At 37.7% G+C, this 24,792-nt stretch overlaps 1 protein-coding gene across 7 annotated transcripts in view; it reads right to left on the bottom strand.

Moving 5' to 3' along the window:
• Positions 1 to 625: 625 nt before the first annotated feature.
• Positions 626 to 24,792, bottom strand: part of MYO1B (myosin IB) — a 186,327-nt gene continuing 162,160 nt past the window's right edge. For 4 of the 7 annotated variants that reach the window (XM_063644835.1, XM_055290064.2, XM_055290067.2 and 1 more), the window contains 8 exons: positions 23,053 to 23,139; positions 17,493 to 17,567; positions 16,523 to 16,657; positions 14,539 to 14,645; positions 11,532 to 11,664; positions 11,042 to 11,194; positions 9,527 to 9,654; positions 626 to 1,949 (listed from right to left, as the gene is read on the bottom strand). In XM_063644835.1, the coding sequence (XP_063500905.1) occupies positions 1,826 to 1,949; positions 9,527 to 9,654; positions 11,042 to 11,194; positions 11,532 to 11,664; positions 14,539 to 14,645; positions 16,523 to 16,657; positions 17,493 to 17,567; positions 23,053 to 23,139 (942 nt within the window). In that variant the 3' untranslated portion in view covers positions 626 to 1,825. The remainder of the gene's footprint in view (positions 1,950 to 9,526; positions 9,655 to 11,041; positions 11,195 to 11,531; positions 11,665 to 14,538; positions 14,646 to 16,522; positions 16,658 to 17,492; positions 17,568 to 23,052; positions 23,140 to 24,792) is intronic. The other 3 variants (XM_055290066.2, XM_055290068.2, XM_063644836.1) reach the window with 1 other exon arrangement.

Genomic DNA, 24,792 nt, shown 5'->3' with positions numbered 1-24,792 from the left:
CTAGGTGAAAAAGGCAAGATAAAGAACAATGGCTACAATATAATATACTAGCTTTTGTCTACTAAAGCAGAAGAACGTAAGAATCTATTCTGATTTCCTCTTGCAAACATATGGACAAAGTAATACAAAAGCAACTAACAACAATGGTTAATGTTTCAGGGAGGGTGGGAACTAAGCAGATAGCTGGTTGATAGGATGGAGAATTTGTAATGTATATATTTTAACACTTACTTATATGCTGAACAATGTGAACATACTGCATATTATTTAAAACACCACACCCTCTCATTCCCAAGTTTCTACTCACCAGTATCAGGAACTATTAATCTACCACTTCAGGCACAAGGCAAGGAGAATCTAAGTAATTACATCCTCTACCTGCACCAATAAACACAAAGACTTCTGAGAATTTCTTTATGCGAGCAATTTTTAAAAATACAAGTCAAGAGAAAATCCCCAGAAAATATTTTCAGTTAATGTTTCTAGTTTATAAAAGATAAGTGAAATTCAGTTACACAGAGAACATATAATGTTTGGATTGTAAAACCTTTCTGAGAGATGATACATTGACACACAACATATGAAAATAGCTTGAGATACAAAAATACAGTTGTGATTCAGGAAATGGCACCAAATTAGAGCAATTTTATTATTTAACATAATACCAATGTATATACATTATCCTCCCAAATAAGAAACAATTTGATTCCAAAGTTTAAAATGTAGTTTCCAAAATGAACCCTTGTAAATTTGAAGAAAAAGAAAGAAAGCCCTGCAAATTACATAAATTTTGATCCATGACTAAAATAGGCACCCTGTACCAGTCACCTTTCTCATACAAAAAGGTATATTATAAATAAAACTTTCAAAAAAGATCTTGGATGTTTTATTGCACATCATACCGAATGTTTACTGCTATCCGAATGGCTTTTAGCCCTTTACTTGGTTAGGTGTTTAAAATATCTACTCAAATTTGGGTGAAAACAATATTCTGGAGATATTATCATTTCGAGGATCATATATGGTATTTACCAGAAACAGAAACATATAATCTTAGTGGACTGCTTCTGTCACTTTTTCTAAAATAAGAATGACTTCTATTTTCTACTGTTACAAGTAATTACCAGAGGTTTAAACAAATTAAAAGTCCTGTTCAAATGTCAGTTTTCTTTCTTTCAAACAGAAACCACGTGTAGAGGGATTTAACCTGGTCATTCATTTCTGCCCCCTCTTAGGACCAGCCCTTCTTGAAGCCTATATTGTTAAATATGATACTACAGGGTTCCTAATAATGCTGTCCATCATTAACAGTTATTGTTTTGGTCTCACCATTTCTAAACCTTCTTAGATGCCATTAAACCAGCACAAACCAGCCAGAATGCAATGGTCTCAAAAACAAAAAGGTTCCTAATAAGTTTTCATACCATCTAGCACAGTGCCTAGCATAGAGTAGGCATGGAATAAATATCTGATGAATGAATGCAGTATCTTTTAAGACCATTTCCTATACTTATATTAATTAATGATTTATGAGTAATATGCTGCCTTAGGGTACACAGATCTAACATGATGACTAAAGGAAGAACACATCAGACATGAAAATAGACACTGTTAGTTTCTACAATCCTGCTCCAGGACAGAACACATATTTGAAAGCTTAAAACTATTCCAATAATAAAAATTGATTAGTCAAATATTTTTATTTTGCCAAAGAACTCTAAAAGCCTTTGGTGATTCCCAAACATACAATGAACCCCAAATAAAACAAAACCAAATTGCACTATTACAAAGAAACAAGTCCATGAAAGTAGAGAGGAGGCGCCAGTTAAGGGACAGCAACTTCAAGGAGACGGTTGTTTTTTCGTTTACATGTTGGGACACTCCCATTTTTCTGGTTTCCCTGAATAAACTTCACACATACTTTGTCCTGTCTGAACTGTACCAGGAACCTAGGAGAAAAGAATAAAACAAACTAAAGTATACACAAAACAGCTCATGATTACAATGACACTTGCTTTTGTATTTTAATGGATACTGATCTTGATGAGTACAGGCTGTGCATCCCTAACCTAATCCGAAAATCTGAAACGCTCCAAACTCTGAAATGTTTAAAGCACTGACATGATGCTTAAAGGAAATGCTTGCTGGAACATTTCAGATTAAAACTGAAACGTTAAGTATAATGCAAGTACAGTCTATGTGCTACCTAACAACGTTTCAGTGAACAACGAACCACATATATGATGGTGGTCCCATAAGCGTGGAAAAATTCCTACGGCTTAGTGATGTCATAGCTCTCCTAATGTAGGGCAATACACTACTCATGTTTGTGGTGACTGATGTAAACATACCTAATTCACTGTCAGTCATATATGATGGGGGTCCCATAAGATTATGATGGAGCTGGCCTATACAGTCGTACCATTTTTTTGTCTTTTATACTGTATTTTTACTGTACTTTTTCTGTTTAGACAGACAACTATTTACCATTGTGTTACAACTGCCTACAGTATTCAGTCCAGTAGCATGCTATGAGCAGTTGGCTATACTGTAATATACAGCCTAGGTGTGTAGTAGGCTATACCATCTACGTTTGTTAAGTACACACTCTATGACGTTTGCACAAAATCACCTAGTGACACACTTCTTAGTACACATCCCCATGTTAAATGACACATGACTGTATTCCAAAACAAGAAACTGGGAACACTTCCTGTCCCAAGCATTTCGAATAAGGGAGACTCAACCTGTATCACTTCTTCCCATGAGCACTTACATAGAATTGTATCAATGCAATTTACCTCCAGTAGTCCTAATTTAGCCCTAAGAAAACTAAAGTTCATTAACTCATCATATTCTAGCAAGGTAGAAAGGCTAAGAATTATTTCTGTGTTTCAAATGGAAAGACCAACAGGTTATATTTCCATTTTTCCATGGCAAAAATATGGGAGGGGGCTCCTATTAAATTATCAACAAATTGAGAAAATGAGGTAAAGAATTTCACAAAAGGAAGGGGCCTGGCAACCCTCTAGTCTATGGCTTCTAAACACTGGTTACTCACATATGTCCTATATAGTTTTTGTCGTATCTGCATAGTATGCTAATAGCTATTGCTAGCTTAAATGTATTTCAAAATAATAGTGACCTACAGAATATGGATAAAATCATGTTTGATCTACCACATATATCTTTAATATCCATTAAAATATTTATATAAAAATTATAAAAATTGTAAAAATCCATTAGTGTATAGAAATTAATTCATGGATTAAAAAATCCAGTAGCGTATTTTTCCCTCAGTGTATCATGTGGACCACTGCTAGGATAAGAGATGACTTTAGGTGTACAATTGAGCATCCACAAAGGGTTCTTCACACCATCCCTGTGCTGGTGCTGTGAGGAACCCCCAACTGTATATGATGAGATCCCTGAACTGAGGACAGCATCACTGGGGGACATGAGAGCTGCATCGCTGGGCCAGAAACCAGGTCTTCCAGTTCCAAAACCAGTGATCTCTTCTCTCTACCATCATAACTAGCATAGCATTATGACATCTTCCATAATCTCAGGGATGGTTTTCTCAGTCAATGGCACATTATTAAAGTGAGTCAACCTAACAACCACTGACCACTTACTGACATCCCCCAGGGATGTGAGGATCCACAGCTCTGCTCTGTATACATTAGTTTCAGTTTCAAGGTCTAAAGAGGCCACATTTTGCAAACATTATCTGCTAGAGTGAAACAAGGCAAATGTGTTTCTAATTCATCAGTTGTTTTATAAGGACAGTGCTTCTGATCTTTTAAATGAGTTCTTCATTTTCAACTTGAAAGCAATGAGGAAAGGACAGCTATAGTTCCAGATTCAACTATCTGAGATGTATCTCTGGCATATATACTTGTATGTATGCGTCTCAAAAACAAATCTTTCAGGTTTACTGAAAATTCACATATTTTAAAAATCAAACACTTTTACATTTTTATTTTCAAAGACCACTTGGGGCTGGGCACAGTGGCTCATGCCTGTAATCCCAGCACTTTGGGAGGCCAAGGCAGGCGGGTAACTTGAGGCCAGGAGTTCGAGACCAGCCTGGCCAACATGGCAAACCCACATCTCTACTAAAAATACACAAATTAGCCAGGGATGGTGGTGCATGTCTGTAATTCCAACTGCTTGGGAAGCTGAGGCAGGGCAATCGTTTGCAGCTAGGAGGTGGAGGAGGCTGCATTGAGCCGGGATCACACCACTGGACTCTGACCTGGGTGACAGAGGGAGACTCTCTCAAAATAAATAAAAAAGACCACTTGTAAGTGTAATAAATGTATAGGAACTTCTTTTCCCAATAACCTTGGCCTACATTAACTGTTTCCATGTCTATAATTTATGATTAAGATTCACACAAGAGGCCAGGCACGGTGGATCATGACAGTAATCCCAGCACTTTGGGAAGCTGAGGCGGTCGGATCACCTGAGGTCAGGAGTTTGGGACCAGCCTGGCCAAGACGGTGAAACCCCGTCCCTACTAAAAATACAAAAATTAGCAGGGCGTGGTGGTTCACGCCTGTAACCTCAGCTACTCGGGGGACTGAGGCAGGAGAATCCCTTGAACCCAGGAGGCAGAGGTTGCAGTGAGCCGAGATCTCACCACTGCACTCGAGCCTAGGCGACAGAGCAAGACTGTCTCAAAAAAAAAAAAAAAAAAGATTCACACTAGAAATAACAATAGACAAGATATACTGAGGATTTGCTACATACCACGCTGTTCTTGGCCATTTACTATGTTATTAGATCAGGCTTTAAGACAATCCTAGGAGGTAAGCACTATTATTTATCTTCACCTCGTAGAAAAGAGAAAATCCTCCTCCAACAAACAATAACATGGAATGTATTATTTCATGGCATTCACACCAGTTAGAATTTCAAGGTAAAAGGAACATGGATTAGTTGTTTGGATTTCAAATATTCAGAAAACCAACTGTATAACTTAAATGATATATGTGTATCTATTGTACGCACGTGTGTACCTATATGTATATACACACACATATATTTAAAATGTTTAATGAAACAAATTCACTTTAGTTTTTACTCTATTTGGGAACTTGATTTTAGAAATGTAGTCATGCATCATCTAATAAAAGGGATACGCTCTGAGAAATGCATCACTAGGTGATTTTGTCATTGTGCAAACATCATAGAGTGAGTGCATTTACCCAAACCTAGATGCTACAGCATGTTATTGTACTGTAGGTAACTGTAACACAGTGGTATCTGTATATGTAAACTTAGTAAACATAGAAAAGGTACAGTAAGAATAGCATAAAAGATGAAAAATAGTGTACTTGTCTAGCGCCCTTACCATGAATGGGGCTTGCAGGCCTGGAAGTAGCTCTGGGTGAGTCAGTGAGTGAGTTGTTAGTGAACGTGAAGGTCTAGGACATTACATTACTGTATACTTTATAGGTAATTTTTTCTTTGTTCAATAAGAAATTAACCGTTGCTTACTGTAACTTTTTGCTTTATAAACTTTACAATTTTAAAAACATTTTTGACGCTTTTGTTTTGTTTTTGAGGCAGGGTCTTGGTCTGTCTCCCAGGCTGGAGTTCACTGGAGCAATCATGGCTCAGGGCAGCCTTGACCTTCCCGGGCTCAGACGATTCTCCCACCTCAGCCTTCTGAGAAGCTGGGACTACAGGTGTGTGCCACCATGGCTGGCTAATTTTTAAATTTTTTTGTTGAGAAGGGGTTTCGTCATGTCGCCCAGGCTGGTATTGAACTCCTAAGCTCAAGCAATCCACCAGCCTTGGCCTCCCAAAGTGCCAAGATTACAGGTGTGAGCCACTGGGCCTGGCTGTTTTTGGCTCTTTTGTAATAACACTTAGCTTAAAACACAATACTTTGTACAGCTGTACAAAAATATTTTCTTTATAACCTTATTCTGTAAGCTTTTCTCTATTTTTAAAATTTTAATTTTTTTATTTTTACTTTTTAAACTTTTTGTTAAAAACTAAGATACAAACACATTAGCCTAGGCCTACACAGGGTCAGAAGCATCAACTTCACTGTCTTCTATCTTCATGTCTTGTCCCACTGGAAAGTCTTCAGGGGTAATAATACGTATGGGGCTGTCATCTCCTAAGATAACAATGCCTTCTGAAATACCCCGAAGGACCTGCCCGAGGCTGTTTTACAATTAACTTTTTTTAACATGTAGGCATACACTCTAAAATAAAGATAAAAAATACAGTATAGGCCAGGCGCGGTGGCTCACGCCTATAATCCCAGCACTGTGGGAGGCTGAGGCGGGCAGACCATGAGGTCAGGAGATTGAGACCATCCTGGCTAACATGATGAAACCCCACTTCTACTAAAAGTACAAAAAATTAGCCGGGCGTGATGGCGGGCGCCTGTAGTCCCAGCTACTCGGGAGGCTGAGGCAGGAGAATGGCGTGAACCCAGGAGGCGGAGCTTGCAGCGAGCCGAGATCACACCACTGCATTCCAGCCTGGGCAACAGTGCAAGACTGCGTCTCAAAAAAAAAAAAAAAGTATAGTATAGTAAATACATAAACCAGTAACAACATCATTTATTATCATTTTCAAGAGTTACATATTGTACATAATTGTATGTGCTTTTACGTGTACACAACTGGCAGTGAAGTAGGTTTGTTTATACCAGCAGCAGCATAAACATGTGAGTAGCGCCTTGCACTATAACATTACGACAGCTGTGACATCAATAGAGAGAAGAATTTTTCAGCTCCATTACAATCTTAGGGGACCACGGTCATCTGTGTGATCCACTGCTGACCAAAATGTCATTATGCGGTGCATGTCTGTATTACACATCTTGCAGGTTATCCTTAAAATGCAATCTAGTTACACACTGAACAGCTTAGAAGTTTAAGGACTAGAAACTATAAGGCAGTTGAATCTCTGAATGAATTCAATTCTCACTTCTGTATGTACAAGTTTAAATTCCACTGAAGACGCTGGGCATGGTGGCTCATGCCTGTAATCCCAGCACTTTCAGAGGCCCAGGCGGGCGGATCACCTGAGGTCGGGAGTTTGAGTTCAGCCTCACCAACATGGAGAAACCCCGTCTCTACTAAAAATACAAAATTAGGTAGGCGTGGTGGTGCATGCCTGTAATCCCAGCTACTCAAGAGGCTGAGGCAGAAGAATCCCTTGAACCCGGGAGGCAGAGGTTGCGGTGAGCCAAGATCGTGCCATTGCACTCCAGCCTGGGCAACAAGAACGAAACTCTGCCTCAAAAAAAAAAAAAAAGAAAAAAATTCCACTAAAGAGTAAACAGGACTTTGACTCTCTTTCCATAAACTGACATCCACTTATCCATAATGATTACAGAATCTGGGTTTGTTAGAGTAACTACTTCTACTTCTGGGAAGGATAAAGCAAGGAAGGGCTTAGTCACTAAACTGCATGTGGTTTTCAACAGTGGTTCTATAGAGCTGGTAAAGCCACTTAGGGCTGACACATAAAGGAACAGGCGCCCCTGCCTATGACTTTGAACATTTTCGTTTAAATTCAAAATGCTCCCTAAGGAGATTTACGATCCTTACCTACAAACTTCCTCTCCAGCCTTCCTGTGCCACCTGGGGAAGGGACCCACGGGTGCTACGTAGAGTCCTATGAACTGTTTTATTTTTATGAGACCAATCAATAATTAGGCACTGGAGAATGAAAGGCATTATAATGCTACCCAACGTTTGTTTTCTTCATGTGGCCACATTATAAATCTTCGCTCAGACAACTGTTTACTGAAAGCTTATGGCAGCCAGAACATCAACACGCCCTCTGTGACAGGGCAGGGCCCTTGCTGCCCAGAAGCGAACTGTCCCCATTTCCCAGATGGCACACCTTCGAACACAAGCTGTGAGAGCTGCTGAAGAAGCTCTGTGGTTGACTATGTTTAGGAATCACACCACACGCTATCTCCGCAAAGCTCCTCAGGAGAATCACAACAAGATTTCAGGGGCTCTGAGATGTAATGTAGTGAAGAAAGATTTTAAATTTCCATCAGAGAACAATTTTTTCACAGTACATCGTTATTAGCATCCTGTACGAGCAATGTTCCTACAATCCCAGTTTGGGAAATGCTTAAAAATAGCAGTACTTTGTGGTCTGGATGTTGGTGTGATTTCCTTTCTGTGTAAAGATGAGTTTATTCATATAGTGGGACAACTATGAGACTGCTTCGTCTGTACACTGAGGAGCTTCTGCTGTCTGGGATACATACGACCTTCCCATGATGAGTGAGAATTAGCAGCCCCATCAAAGCCCATTCTCCCAGATTATGAAAAACTTCAACTATTATAAAGGGATTTTAAAGCTCTAATAGACCCTAACGTGTTAAATCCTTAACTGAAACACACCAACTATTATCTTTTCTCCTAATTTCTTTGTTTTATGAGAAAGGTCTCACTAACAAGAAAAGTTATTTAGTCCCAACAGCAATTTCCAACATAGAATATACATGAAGCCCAACCTCCCACCCAAATCTAAACACTTCAATGAGAACTTAAGAAAAGCCCACAGCACTGCAAAATCCTAACATATCAAAGAGAGTCTGACTTACAAAGGGGGAGAAATGGCTGTAAATTTATTTTAGAAAGACTTTTAGGAAGAGTTGAAACAGAATAGACTAGAAAATTCTTAATTAGAAAAGAATATAATTTCCTGAGCAATCTAGACATGCAAAGAAGTATATAAGCAGGTAAACAATCTATTGAACGGTAACCAATTAAGTATAATCAACATAGTAACTCAGATTTGTCCAAAAAACTTACACAGATAGATACAGTAAATCGGGGGATGCCCCAACCTGTATGCAAATAACTAACTTCTATAATCAGAACCCTAATGAGAAATTGAAGAAGCAAATTTCAAATTTATACCAGTCTCAGATGTCACCACATGAAAGAGGCCTCCCTGACTCTTTTTTTTTTTTGAGATGGAGTCTCACACTTTCACCCAGGCTGGAGTGCGGTGGCACGATCTCAGCTCATTGCAATCTCCGCCTCCCGGGTTCAAGAGATTCTCCTGCCTCAGCCTCCTGAGTAGCTGGGATTACAGGCGCCCGCCACCACGCCCAGCTAATTTTTTTGTATTTTAAGTAGAGACAGGGTTTCACCATGTTGGCCAGGCTGGTCTCGAACTCCTGACCTTGTGATTCGTGCTGGGATTACAGGCGTGAGCCACCGCGCCTGGCCTACTCTCTGACTCTTAACCCTTTTTTTCCCCATAAACACTTGTCATTAGCCAAAATCTTATCAACGATTTCATCATTTTATTTGTACATACTGGTCTCTTCCACTAGGATGTCAGGTACATGAGGTTGGAGACTTGGTCAGTGTCATTCACTGCCCATTTATCATGTGGAACAACTACAAGACACATACCTGGTACTTAATAAGTAGTTGTATTAATGAAAGAGATCAGAGAGCTGAACTAAAACAAAAAAGCTGAAAGAGAAAAAGGGTTTTCAAACAATACATGAACGTACTCATCGGAAATCTCAATATTGAGCTTCTGTTTGGTTTGGCTGAGAGTCGTGCGATAGAGCTTGGTGGCCATTTCAATTAGGTGATCACTGCTGAAGAGAAAATCTCCTTTACTAGCTGCTTCTGAGCCCTGCAAGGACAAACCAAGAGTCGGTCATAATTAAAGGTACCTTAGAAGGTCAATAGTTACAGGCTTGGCTAAAAACATATTTACAGTCTCTTTAAAATATCAGATCCTGGAATCCATTCTCCCAAGGTAAACAATAATGACAAAAGCAGTGTTTCCTCCAACTTGCTCAGAGCACTTTAGTAAGGTTACCTAACCCCCTCCTACCCAAAGATGGTGGATGCAGCAGAAGCATCATCTGCATCACTTGGAGCTTGCTAGTAAACCACAACCTCTGGGTATGGGTTTACACATTCAGGTTTGAGGAGCACGGACCTATCCCGCAACTCTTCTGAAGGACTTGATTAAAAAACTTTTCAGTGATTTGGTTAAAACCCTAATGACAATACTTCCAACAAATATCCTAGGGCAGTGGCTCTCAGCCTTAGCTGTGCAAGGGAATCATCTGGGTTTATTTAAAAAAACAAAAACAAAAACATGACGCTTGTGCCCCTTCTGAGAAATTCTAATTTGATTTCATGGGGGTATGGCCTGGGCATCAGAATTTTTAAAGTTCCCAAGCTGTTTAAATGTGTAACTGAGGTTGAGAATCACTGTCCTAGTATTTGATATGCCCCCTTTAAGTTAAGATCCAAAGTAGGGTAAATAGGCTAAGGGAAGCTTTGGGGATTTTTCTAAGTTTAGAGTCAGCCAGAGAGTAACATTATTAGCTAGACACATGTCCCTACATATGATCAATATTTGGTAGCTTTTGTTTACTCAGTGACTATGTGTTATGTGACAGGCCCTGTTCCTCCAGTGTCTCATTTAATCCTTAATCCTTACAACAATGCTATGAAGTAGGCGCTCTTACTATCCCCATTTTAAAGATGAGAAAAAGTAGGTAGGCACACACAAATTAAATGCCTTGGCCAAAATCATCATAAAGTGAGTGAGACCAACTCCACAACCTACATGTAACCACTGCATCCAAGCCAGGAGTCCTGGTTAAGCTAAAGGCACAGAACACTAAACATTATTTAGGTTAAAATTAACTGGTGGTTATTTTATTTTAGTTGTATCCTTTAATATAAACCCCCAGATTAGAGATGAACATTAAGATATTTACTAAGTTGATACATAGAAGAAAAAGCAGGAGAAAACAAAATTTAAAACATCTTGATATTTCTATGTATTAGTGTCAAAAAGTGAAGTAAACTGGTCAATAAAAGTGATTAACTTTATTCAATTACTGAAAAACCGAGTCTGAGATTTTACATAGGGGCGAATATCCAAAATTTACAAATTAGCAAGGCAGATATATAAACTGCCATAGGATTAGTCAGATACGGAAATTTTTTAAATCAATGGCTAAGAGATTAAGCGCAGAAACCTTCTGTTGAACCTTTACCTCTTTGAGGTGGACGGCGAAGAAGCCATCATTTTGTGAGCTCATTGATACCTTGGTCACATCCACCAAGGGAACCTCTGACTTGATTTGTCCAGACTTTTGGTCAGCAAGAAGGAGATTATTATTTGTTAAGAGGAAAATCCGAGATGTACTCTAAATCAAAATAAAAAATAGTACAAAACCAATGATCACAAATACTCAAAAATGGTCCATGAGTTTAAGGCATTATTTGCAAAAATTCAAATATCCTTCAACAAACATACCTATGTAAACCAAGAACACACTAAAGAACATAAATAATATGTTTTATTTCACAAAAATGTCAGAGAACAAGCAAAATTCCACCTAAGCTTAAAGGTTAAGGGGAAATAGCCCCCTTCACAGTTAACTCTACTGAGAACATGAAATGCAAATTTTTACATTCAGAAAACAGGGTGACTATCCCAACTAATAGGTACTTCTTATCAGTCTTCAAGGTTAGCATTTTTACCTTCCCATTAGCACGGTTAATTTTGTTCACGACTTCAGCAATGATGATCTTTTCTTCAATGGCATCTTTGAGTTTCTTATACTTGGGGTTCTTGTTGATTTCCAGGTAAGCCCCTTGGAATGGTTGCCCAACACTAAAGGAAAAAAATTCCTGCACATTAGAAATAGTTTCAAATGAAAGTACCACTAAAAAAAGGAAACAGGTCAGTTGATTCTAAGGAGTAGCTGACAACGTCATAAAAATTGATTTCAATTTATTTTATATATTACACTTGCATCTGTCCTAAATATAAGTTGGAAATGAAACCTTAAACCTATTTCAAATACATTTTTGAGGTGATCATGGCATTTGGTGGGCAGGAGTTTGATAATAATCTTATCACATGGAACAATCAAGATAGAAATCACTCATAAGAACAACAGCTAAAACTCAAGTACATGGCCTCATGTGAAGGAAAAGGCAATTTCTTCTAATCTGTTAATATAAAGTTAACAGCTGCTCACAAAGGATTTACTAACGCCTTCAATATGTGGCAGTGAAAAAAGAGCTGAAATCATTACTGTCACCTGCTCTAAAGAAAAATTTCATTTCTTGCAGAGAATAAGAAAATCAATAGGCCTTCTGGGAAAGAACAGATCCAGGGCAATCACTTTAGAAGAAAACTATAGAACACTTCATATTAACATGTAACTGTGGTTCTAAGTAGGCAATACAGATGGTCTCTGACTTGGTTTGACTTAGGGTTTTTCAACTTTACAATGGTGCTCATACAACCATTCTGTTTTTCACTTTCAGTACAGTGGTCAATAAACCACATGAGATATCCAACACTTTATTATAAAACAGGCTTTGTGTTAGATGATTTTGCCCAACTGTAGGCTAATGTAAGTGTGCTGAGCATGTTTAAGGTAGGCTAGGCTAAGTGATTGTGTTCAGCAGGTTAGGTGTATTAAATGCATTTTCAACTTATGATATTTTCAACTTCATATGACATATGAAAACTTCATAAAAATTGACTCCAATTTATTTTATACATTACACTTGCATCTGTCCTAAATATAAGTTGGAAATGAAACCTTAAACCTATTTCAAATATATTTTTGAGGTGATCATGGCATTTGGTGGGCAGGACTTTGATTATAATCTCATCACATGGAACAATCAAGATAGAAATCACTCATAACCCATATGATGGGTTATCTGTGTGTAATTGCAACATAAGTTAAGCAGCATCCGTATATGAAAGAAGAATCAAGCCTCTTCTCCTAGAATATGCCTCTAAATGGACAGAAGTAACCAAAGCAAACATTCAGAATTAGGGCAATTTTTTTTTTCCAAACAAACTAATTTTTGTAAAAGGTTAACTGTACACTTATCACTAAGACGTCAATTTCCCTAAAGACTTGTCAGGGGATTCTTTCAGGACAGCTTCATCAAAGGCATCAAGGAAAAACTGCTGCTTCAAGGAATCTATAAGCTGCATTTTGAGCTACAAAGTTCTGGCAATTTGCAAATACAACTTTAAATGCTTATGTTGTGGGTGGAGGATCAGGGAAGAAAAATCCACGTAGGTGGTCAGCGTTTCACAGCTCTCAGGATATAAAAGGCCAACTCCCATAAGAGCTGCTACTTTGCAGGGTGGTGGGAGGCTAAATTATTCCACCTCTCTCACTGCTGTGGGGTGAGTGTGCCACTATCCCTGAAAACTGATAAGACTACCCAAAAAGGACTTGGCTTGAAGTTAACTTTTTTTGGTTCCTATTCAAATGTGTTTTAAATTATAAAAATGCTAACAGGCTTTTAAATTGTTTCCTCAAAGATGTATTTTCCAGCCTGTAGTTTCTGAACAGTCATCTACAGGAAATGTTCATTAAGAAGGTTACTCTCTAATTTAAAAATGTATTTAAAAAAAAGCTGAATAAAATTAGTTGCTAAAGCAAGCATACGGATAAATTCTCCTGTTTGAATATGCTTTATATAACAGGCACTTTGGACAACTTTGGATTTAGACACTGTGTTTGACTTAAGGGAGTATATATCACCTCAAGTAGCCACATCAGCTAATCAAGGAAGTTGTACAATTTAAAATATTTAAACCCAGTGAGTCTGGCAATGTGTGTTCACTTAATCCTTTAAAAGGAAGATATTTTAAATGTCTATAAAGTCACAGAGAATATAAACATAATTTATGTAATAAATGTGAATATATTCAGCATATAATACATTCTTTCTTTGGCCATTCTTTGGGAGAAGCTTAAAGTTGTTACAGATTTGGCTTGAAATTGTACAATCTACTTTTTCATAAACACCAGATGAAAATGGGATTAGATTGCTGGGAGGAAATGATGAATGCAGGAGATGTAAGACTATTTGGATAAACAGTCTTTACCAAGGACTTCATTTGCTGAACTTGGGATTGCTGTTCCTTCTTTTTCTGAGTCCACGGTGTCTAAAATAAAGGAACTGAACGTGCTGTACAGGCCACAGAAGTCATATCTGTTGAGTCAGCAGACTGAAGGGCACCACGGACCAGTGCTCAAGCAACACTCAAAAAGTACTATCCTGGCTCACTCTTTCATTTACCTTACAAATAAGTTTCTGACCTTGCTTGTTATGGCAGGAAGACTGGAATGGTGATTAAAGTATATTGCCAACAGAAATTTGGCTAGTCTTTGAAAACTACGGAAAAGCAACAGTAATTTACAATGCAAACGTATCTTAACAGCCTATATAATTTTTATGTTAAATGACTTCTAATTATTTAGTAAAGTGTTTGAGCTAATGCTAATGGAGTGAAACCAACAATCGTAACCTCATTTCATTAAACTGCACTATAGAAGCCATGGCTCAAATAAATGTGTTTACATCAAGCTGATTATAAAATGATTCACAGAACTAAAAATCGCTCATCTAAGACTGAAATCAAACACCAGGCAAAACGGCGTACAAATATACTTGAGAAACTTTTATAATCCTGAATTTTATGGGTAAAGCAAAGCCATGATACCTAGATGGGTATAAAGCCTTCTTGTCTTTGAAGAGTTCACTGGCTTCTAGTTTCTCTTCATAAATAAGTTTCTGCTGGTCTGTGAATTGGTCCCTGTATTTTTTACACTGTGAGATATGAGAAGAAAGAAACAAAACATCATTTATATAAATAAATCATTACTCATTCTTAAATATGCTAAGACAATTTACCAGCAACAAGAGTAAGGGAGAAAGTACAAAACATTCACTAAAAAGGCCAAAAACATTTTTCCCTTGTGGGTTTTAAAAAGTTTGTCTTGGAAAATGTCAGAGTATTATTTGTATTGCAGAACCTGCGATGCTTCAAAACACACCAGGGCCCAGTGGGCATGGGCCTTGCAAGTACTATTTCCTCCCACTATGTCAATCCTTGGAAATCCTCTAGTCCTGAGGCTGTCACTCTTCTAGAGAGACTCATAGTAAAAATATTGTGCATCACAATCCACTAAGCACATTTCCACACACATACACAGAGAAAATTGACACAAAGCGTCACAAAACAATACTCAATCCTTTCTATATATTGTACACTCTGCTATTTTCTATTCTATTGCATTTTATTGAAAAACGCTGGTAGTAATCTACTAAATTGATTTCATGACCACAAATATGTTATGACAGTTTGAAAACCACTGCTCCAAATCCCCCCACTACCATTTTACAATAGGGACGAGGGACCTGAGATATCCCCTTTCACTCCGTCCCTGAAGCTGCAATGAGAGGAGACAGTGGCCAGAGGAGCAGGGCCAGATTTTTTAGATGAGCATTCCTAGAAATTCAGTTACAGGTGTGGTCAAGTGCTACTGAAATAATTGCATGAAGAAATGTTAGCATAGCTGCTGACCCTTTCCATGGAAAGGCTCCCTTCAGGAATAAACAGCCCTCACCTCCCACCTCCAATCCAATGGAGGGATGAGTGAGATCGCAAAGCCAGGGGAGGGCAGAGGTGGTGCAGATCCCCAGCATTGGGAGCTCCCTGTCATTATTTCTGAAGACACTTTCTGGGTTAGACTCAAGAAAGGAGACAAGCCATTAAGAGGTTCATGAATCTCGCCAAACTGGCTGTTAGAGAACAGAACTCAGAATCCAGTTCCTTATGTTGTATGGTACCACTTACCAAGCTAATCAGCCATAATGTCACTCTATACATAGATGATTCTGATAAAAAAACAAGCCCACCCTGCTGGGCAGGAAAGTTTCCTGGAGGATGTGTGTACTGAGCATTCATTTACTAAATACATGCCCTTCCATCTAATGGTTTTATTACATCTGATAACTGCATATATTTAACATTCCACATATCAACTGACTAGGTTATCGAAATAAGGTCAACATCTATACAAGTGCCCCACGTGCTCCATGCTGGGCAACATCTAAAGTACATGCCATGTCCTCTTATATAAAATAAGAGAGCTAAAATAAAAGGCAATATAAAACAGATTTCCAGCTTCCCTGTAATTTAGATAGAGGATGTGTTACTATCTTTAGGGACAGGGAAAAGCCTTTTTTCCCATCCATCAAAGTGTGTATGTTCACATGTATTATCTGATTATGTGTTCTGTACATCTGATAAACTCTTCAATTTGCAGGATTTAACTATGTTGCCTGAAGGTGTCCAAATTTTATTATTTCTCTGTCCTACAGTATTCCTTTAGACAAAGAGAAAAACAAATGAACAAAAAACTGAACTACTTGAGAGCAGCTGGAACCTGGAATGGAAAGAAAATGCAGCCCTGTGCTCCCCTTTCCAGCCAGGGCCCAGAGGTGACTGCAAAGGGAATGCCTGGGCCGCTGCAGGGGCTCTCACAGAAACTCAATATGGTGCACGGGGGAAAATCACCAAAGTCCTCAAGTAATCCTCTTTGAGGCAAAGGAAGAATGTGTTACAGTTTTGATTTTACGTAAGTTTTCAAACACTCAAAATAAATAAAGTCTCTGAAAAGACGTAACATGACATTTTTTACCCTCCACAAGTGGAAAATCCTTTTTAGCTCCTTGTGAGTAGAATCCAAGAATAAGTAAGGTCTTGAGGGCCAATTCTTGTCTATTGGAGATAAGGAAGGCATCTTACTTTTCATTTCCAAGAAGTATTTTTGCACCTGTGTTGGGTTTGACAGAAAATACTACATGAGGAAAATACACCACAAAAGACACTGTTTTATATAAATCATGATCAAATAAACCAGACGATAGTGGAATTTATTTAACTTTGGAATTTATAGAACTGTAACTCATCTGGGAAATCTCTATTCCACTCTTTCATACTGGTTGGGGAAATATGAGTTCCACCAAATGGTTAAGAGAAAAGAAGAATACTAACACTAATACTAGTACCAGCTAGTTCTATAGAGCTGTATTGTCTAAAATGCAGCCACTAGTCACACAGGCTATTTATATTTACATTTTAAGTAATTAAAATTAAATTAAATTTAAAAATCCAGTTCCTTAGTCACACTAAGCGGCAGTGGGGCTGGCTCCAGAGTTTGCAGTCTGTTCAGTACTACATACACCTCTCCGAAAGATGGAGAACTCCAGAGTCCATGCGAGTGGAGCTGCACAGCCTGGCTCCCTGTCACCCCTCTCCCCACTAATTTGCTTGCCAGCCTTGCCCTGCCACAGCTCATGGCAGTGTCACAGGGTAAGGCCCTGGCTTTCTTGGATCCACTTTCCCCCAAAAGTTCTCTCTGTCAAATAAGGCAAACACTGTATTAATAATATAAGGGCCACTAACAACTCTTTCTGACACAATTCTACCTGAATTTAGGAGAAGATGATTTTAAAAGATAACTAACTCTCAGTGTCACAGCTATGATTTAATTATTATTTAAAAAGTCACTTTTGTCATTTAGGAAAAGGCATATTTTATGGAGTTGGTGATATTAACTGGGTAATTCCACAATGCTAATTAGCCACAGACATAAAGTGTCAACTTACAATTCTCTGAAGCGTAAACTCATAGATTTTCTTTCCAGCATTGGCTCTGAAGAATTTCCTGTATTCTCTACGTACCTTTAAAAAGATGTAGGTTACAGTGGTTAATGTGTGGCTGGTACAGGTCCATAATGATACACCTCTATTAAAAATGAAAAAGTGTCAAACAAGTCAGTTTATAAGTGTCCTTTCTGGATTTAGTAAAATAATTGAAACACATTCACATAGTGGATCTTAAGTCAGAGAGAAATTGAGAGATGTAAATGATGAAACCAGAATGAACTGATGTTTTAAATCCTCTTAGTAGTTTTTGAAGAATCTGACGATTTGACAAGAAACATTTTACAGGCACAGCTGCAAACTTATCCCAAATTAAAATACATTAAAAAATTATATAAAATAATGTTCTCTTCAGATTGTTTTGTAAAAGGCAAAAAGAAAAAAAAAAGTCTGAAGAACTGTATCAGTTTCCAAAAGCCTTGCATAGAAGATAAGGCTTTAGTACTACACACTGAGAACTGAATATGGCTAAAAATAAGAATTTAAATAGAAGCTTTGAAACTACCATTATCTTCCATTTCATTGCATTAATTTTTTTCTATCATCTCTACTCCCACCAAACTTTATACTTAATGCTATCAGAGCACTTAAAACATCATATTATAGTTTTGGTTCACACATTTTTTCCTTGCTACATTGTTATATTTACTTCATATACTAATGTCTAACAAAGAACAGTAACTAAGTGGAGTGTCTGTATAACAAATGAATAAATTACATAGTTAAATTTTGAAATTGAGGGAAAATATCTTAAGTATTTATTACCATCCAGATATAAATGGGAGAGTTAGAATTTAGCAAAATATTAGCCTATCTGAATAATTCAGATATTACATATCTTTTTTCTTTTCTCTCTAGTTTTCTAGGTTTAACTGCACATGTCCAAAATATTTCTACACTAGGGGATGTAAGCTAGTAATCTTCTATCCAAATTCAGTTTATACATAAATGTTTTGTATGCATATTTTTAAGTTAAGAACTTAATATAACAATTCAGACTGCAGATTTCTCTTAAAGCTGTCTAAGATCTAGCAACATTGAGGCCTAGCCCTATAAAATAAGGGCCAGGGAGACCAAAGTAGCTGCTGTTGCCTTTAGATGAGGCATGCATGCTCCAAACTACACGAGTCCCCTTTGCTCCTGATCCACCTCCCATCTGCTGCTTTCCTCATCTGTATGACCAACCTGGTCCCTCTGAGCATTTGAGTACCAGATCCATTCTCTACATATGAAGATTGTTAAGGTTTAAAAACTGTAACATATACCATATAGGCAGTTTTTCCTTTTACAGGCATACCTCATTTTAATGCACTTTGCAGACACTGAGTTTTTACAAATTGAAGGTTTGTGGCAACCCTGCATCAAACAAGCCTATTGGCACCATTTTTCCAACAGCATGTGCTCATTCTGTGTCTGTCACATTTTGATAATTCTCACAATATTTCAAACTTTTCCTTTATTATTCTATCTGTAAGATGGTGAACTTGATCAAGAGACACTGTGTGTATTCTGACTGCTCCACCCATTGGCCATTCTCCCATCTCTCTCCCTCTCCTCAGGCCTCCCTTATTCCCTAAGACACAGCAATATAGAAATTAATTAAATTGAATTAATAACCCTACAATGGCTTCTCAGTGTTCAAGTGAAAGGAAGGGTCACACACTTCTTACTTTAAATTGAAAGCTAGAAATGATTAAGCTTAGTGAGGAAGGCATGTAAACAGCTGAGGCAGGCCAAAAGCTAGGACCCTTGTGCCAAACAGCCAAGTTATAAATGCAAAGGAGACATTCTTGAAGGAAATTAAAAGTGTTATTCCAGTGAACATACAAATGATAAGAAAGTGAAACAGCCTCATTGCTGATAAGGAGAAAATTTTAGTGGTCTAGATATAAGATCAAACCAGCCACAACATCCTCTAAGCCAATGCCTAATCCAGAGCAATGTCCCAACTCTCTTCAATTCTAAGAAGGCTGAGAGAGGTGAGGAAGCTGCAGAAGAAAAGTTTATTAACTTTTCATGAGGGTTAAGGAAAGAAGCAGCAAGTGCTGATAGAGAAGCTGCAGAAAGTTATCCAGAAGATCTAACTAGATCACTCATGAATGTGGCTACACTCAGCAATAGATTTCCAATGTAGACAAAACAGCCTTCTATTGGAAGAAGATGCCATCTAGACTTTCACAGCTAGAGAGGAGAAGCTAATGTCTGGCTTCAAAGGACAGATTGATTCTCTTGTTAAAGGATAATACAGCTGCTAACTTTAAGTTGGAGCTAATGCTCATTCACCATTATAAAAATTCTACAGCTTAGGAATTATGCTAAATCTACTCTGCCTGTGTGCTCCATAAATGGAACAACAAAGCCTGGATGATAGCACATCTGCTTACAGCATGGTTTACTGACTATCTTAAGCCCCATATTGAGACCTACTGCTCAGAAAGAGAGAACTTTCAAAATATTAATGCACACTGACAAGGCACCTGGTCACCCAAGAGCTCTGATGGAGATATATAAGGAGATTAATGTTTTCATGCATGCTAACACAACATCCATTCTGCAGCTCACGGATCAAGGAGTAATTCTCAGTCGTATGATTTAAGAAATACATTTTATAAGGCTATACCTGCCATAGACAGTGATTCCTCTGGTGGATCTGGGCAAAGTAAATTAAAAACTTTCCAGAAAAGAGTCATCAGTCTGGATGCCATTAAGAATATTCAAGATTCATGGGAGGAGGTCAAAACAGCCACATTAATAGAAGTTTGGAAGAAGATGATTCCAGCTCTCATGGATGACTTGGAGGGGGCTCAAAACTTCAGTGGAGGATGTAACTGCAGATGTGCAGATATAGTAAGAGAACTAGAATTAGTGAAGCCTGAAGATGGGACTGAATTGCTGCAATCTCAAGATAAGATGGAAATGAACAAGGAGTTGCTTCTTATGGATGACCAAAGAAAGTAGTTTCCTGAGATGGAATCTATTCCTGATGAAGATGCTGTGAACACTGTTGAAATGACAACAAAGGATTTGGAATATTCCATAAGCTTAGTTGACAAAACCAGTGGCAAGGTTTGAGAGGATTAATTCCAATTTTGAAAGAAGTTCTACACTGGGTAAAATGCTATCAAATGCCAACATATGCTATACAGAAATCTTTCAGGAAAGGAAGTCAATCTTTGTGGCAGACTTCATTGTTGTCTTATTTTAAGAAATTGCCACAGCCACCACAACCTTCAGCAGCGACCACCCTCATCAGTCAGCAGCCATTGACATCAAGATAAGACAAGACTCTCCACCAGCAAAAAGATTACAACTTGCTGAAGGCTCAGATGATGGTTAGCATTTTTTAGCAATTAAGTATTTGTAAAGTGTGTACTTTGGCTTTTTAGATACTTAATAGACTATAGCAGAGACAGTGTAAACATAACTTTTATTTGCACTGGCAAACAAAACATTTGTGTGATTCACTTTATTGTGATATTCACTTTATTGCAGAGATCTGGAACTGAGCCTGCAATATCTCTGAGGTATGCCTGTGTTCATATTCTAGTTACTGATTATTATCTGTCTTTTAGCCACAGAGTTGTTAGATCCACAAACATTTCTAATCTCAAACTAAGGTGAGAAGGGACAAGGAGAAGAAAAATGTTACCTAATAACTGGCTCCTGAAATTATAATTGTATAGGAAAGCAGGCAAATGAAGTTACATAAGAATATATCCTTAAAAATATACCTGAAGTCATACTATATTTAGTTGAGCCTCATTATAACTGAGCTCATTGCTACATGCATTTTGATATTCCACAGGGCAGGTTATTTCTCCCATAATACAACTACAGACACTAAAAGCCTGGTGATAACATGCTGGCACATACGATGGTGCCCCCTGAGGAACTGGGAGTCTTAAAAAGGCCCACAGCACTTTGTAATTATTTCCACAAGAAAAGTCAATCATTTGAGAGGGCAAAACTATCATTCATATTAACATGATTCTCTTTTAGAAAAAAAAAAGTACAAAATTATTATATTCTTGGACTTCAAGTAAGTTTGATCTTATTTCATACAGTAATACTGGTTATATAGTAAAGTACTTCTGTTTTGTTGGAGACTGAGAGGAAAAAAGTTGTGCCTAGAGTAAGCCCAGTTAACTTCTGCTAAAATAATATTCCCCTACAAACTGAATTTGCTTTGTAGGTTGCTAGTGTACACCCCTAATGCAAAAACGTTTTGAAATCATATGCAGTTAAACCCAGAAAACTGAAGATAAACATATTACTGATGGAAATCATTTTAGGGAATAAAAATCCTGATTCGATGTTAATTTTTGTTCCTTTTATGCAAATTAGAATGCAAATTAGAAGATGTGAATTAAATGGGAAAATGTTTACTTTTGTTTGACTTAAAAAAACCATTATAGAGCTTATTCGGAGTTCTTCAAATAGAACATCTGTTAGAATTCATATTTAAGTTACTTTTTAATTACTTCAAATATTACTTGGTGAATACTCAGTATAATCAAAAAGGATAATTTACTAAAGTTTATAGGCTGAAATTGCAGAAAAAAATGCAGAATGTTCAAAGCAGGATTCAGGGATATTTCTAATAGTTGTTCAGACTTAGAGTCAATGATTACTCAGATAATATTCAAATATTTAGAGTAAGATTAAATGTCATAGGATTAAAGTAAAAACAATGATAAGGAATACTGTCAGAAAGGGGCCTAATTATCCCAAAAAGGCAATATGGATGGCTTCCTATGGTGATTAATTATTGAATTTGGAAGAACAGATCCTTACATGGCGTAAAGAATATTCTAAAGGCTTTTCAGAGCTCGGAGTTATTTACTTATGTGTAGTTCTGTACACATAATTGTACCCTACTGCAGTAAGCACCACTTCAAAATAAACCCTGCCATAATCACAAGGTATTTGAATTCGAGGTTCTCTTTAACATGAATGATCAACTGATCTCTGAATCTCTGAACTCATTCATCAAAATCTGTAAGCTTAGTGATGCAAGACCCTTTGGTTCCGACACTGAACAATTAGAACAATGGTCGCTCTGAAGAAAGCTCTACTCCAGGCAGCCATTATTGGGGCAGAATTGGCACAAAGAGGGAAACAAAAGCCTGGCATCCCTAGGCTGGTCACTGCGGATGTAGGGCAGCTTTTAGCTCAACTATTGTAACCGTGTCTCACAGATTTTAAAAAAGCAACTTTACACTCATAAAGATAACAAACTAGAACTTTGATAACATAGTATCTTGAATAAAACATGCCATATTGCTATTACATTAAACCTGTTATTTAAAGAAACAGAAATCACATAATCAGAAAAAAAATTAGTGTACAGGTTTCTTCTGAAAAAGGTACAAAATTAAGCAAGATGACATTCTACAAGACTGTGCAGACCATCAGCAAGCATAATCAATCGTTTTCTCAGGGTTAGTAGGTGCTAGGCTTTATGAAGTTCACCCTGGACAGAAACAAGTGGTTGAGGAAGTACCTTCAGTCCAAGCCAGTAAGCCCAAATGACAGCAACTGCATGCTTACGCCTAGCCTCTTCCTTCAAGCGTTTCAATTCCCTTCGAGCCTAGAATGTTTCAGATAGTAAATAAAAGAGACAGCCCAATGCAGACAGCACAAATGACCAGAAAAGGATACCCCACCAAACAGAAAAGCCAATTTATGAATAAGGATTTCAGAATGACAGAGGAACAGTGCATAACAATTTAAACCCAAAGAATTGGTGTCAGGCTGGTGCAGTGCTTATATTTTCAGTGCACTGAGATTCTGTTCCAGAGAAGGGCAATCTGCGTGGTTCCCAAGGTAATCATTTCCCACCCCTTACTTCCATTCTTTTCCTTTTTCTCCCCTGTTCACTGCCTTCTCCACACTCTTTCACTCCCATATCAAAGCCTTCAAACTCTGAGTAACAGCCCTAATGATGTCATTAGACTCCCCTTTGCTGACAGCACATTGGGCTGAAGAAGCTATGCACTCCTGTCTGAGTTCATCCCTTTGGATGGATAAAAAGACAACTCTTGTGAACAATCATTTAGAAAACTGGGAGGAAAAAAGTTTATTTCTCTGAAGTGCAAACAAAAACCAAAACTAACAAAACTGAAAAATTCCTTCCAGTCAAAAAATGAAAACTGGCATGTGTAAAAATTCAATTTTAGCTAAGGTCCCAAAAGTAAAATATACTGAAGACTGAAGCAATTATAGGTTAAACTTATAGGTTTAAAAATTACTCTTAGGGAAAAAATAATCTTAGGCAAGCTATTTTAAAGGATACAAATAGGCACTGATTGTTCAAGATATTATAGTACTGAGACTGGGAAATGAACTCACTGGATGGAGAAACCCTAGCAAGACCCATCTAAGAGTCCTTTTTGCTTCTGCTACATTTCCCTTAGTTGACTAGAGGAACAAATTTGTTCTTCACAGATTTTCAGGAAAAGCACAAATGAACAACTCTGGTTAGTTTTGGCAAATTAGCTCTTTATGCAGGCAGATGTTGACTTTTCTCATTTTCTCACAAGATAGGCTTACAACATTGACAAGGTGGACTTCAAAACACAGGACTCTGTTGATGTTTGTGTTTCTAACTGGAATACACATTTTTAGCAAAGATGACCTTTGATTTTCTAAGTAACAAAAACATCTAAAAATCTTGTCCCTTGGGGTATGTGAAATGTTCACAGAGCCCACGACTATGCCTGGGGATTAGTGAGAGTATTTCAGGAGGCCTTTGTTTCTGAAAACAAACAGCTGATGCTGAAATTCCTGGGATTCTTCAGTGGCAATTATAGCTAGCTGTGCATCAGCATAGTTTTCTGTTAAATCACAGATGATAATTCTTTGCACATGTAATGTTTTGCTTATAATAATCAATAGCTGCCACACTGAGCCTAAAAAAACAATTTCATTCATAAATTAATATTTTTAAGACATATGTTAGAGGCATTTCCATTGTCAACATGTTGCAGAAGACCGATTGAAGCCCAAACTTGAACATTCCCAACATGCGCAACCCCTCCAGAAAACCTCTAAAAAACTGCTAGCATTCATCAGTGGGGAGGGGGGGAACCTAAACATGCATGTTATTTAAGAGTTGTTTTGTTTTGTTTTGTTTTAAAGAGCAATGATACTAGTGCCTTTTTAGTTAGCAATTAGTTTTATTGGCCTATGCATGCCTAAGCTTCCTACGCATACTACTGAACTAATGTTTCCAGGTGTGTTA

The sequence above is a fragment of the Symphalangus syndactylus genome, chromosome 8 (assembly GCF_028878055.3).
Source record: "Symphalangus syndactylus isolate Jambi chromosome 8, NHGRI_mSymSyn1-v2.1_pri, whole genome shotgun sequence".
Taxonomy (NCBI): domain Eukaryota; kingdom Metazoa; phylum Chordata; class Mammalia; order Primates; family Hylobatidae; genus Symphalangus; species Symphalangus syndactylus.
The sequence above is the reverse complement of the archived record's forward strand: the minus strand, read 5'-3'. Positions and strand labels throughout refer to the sequence as shown.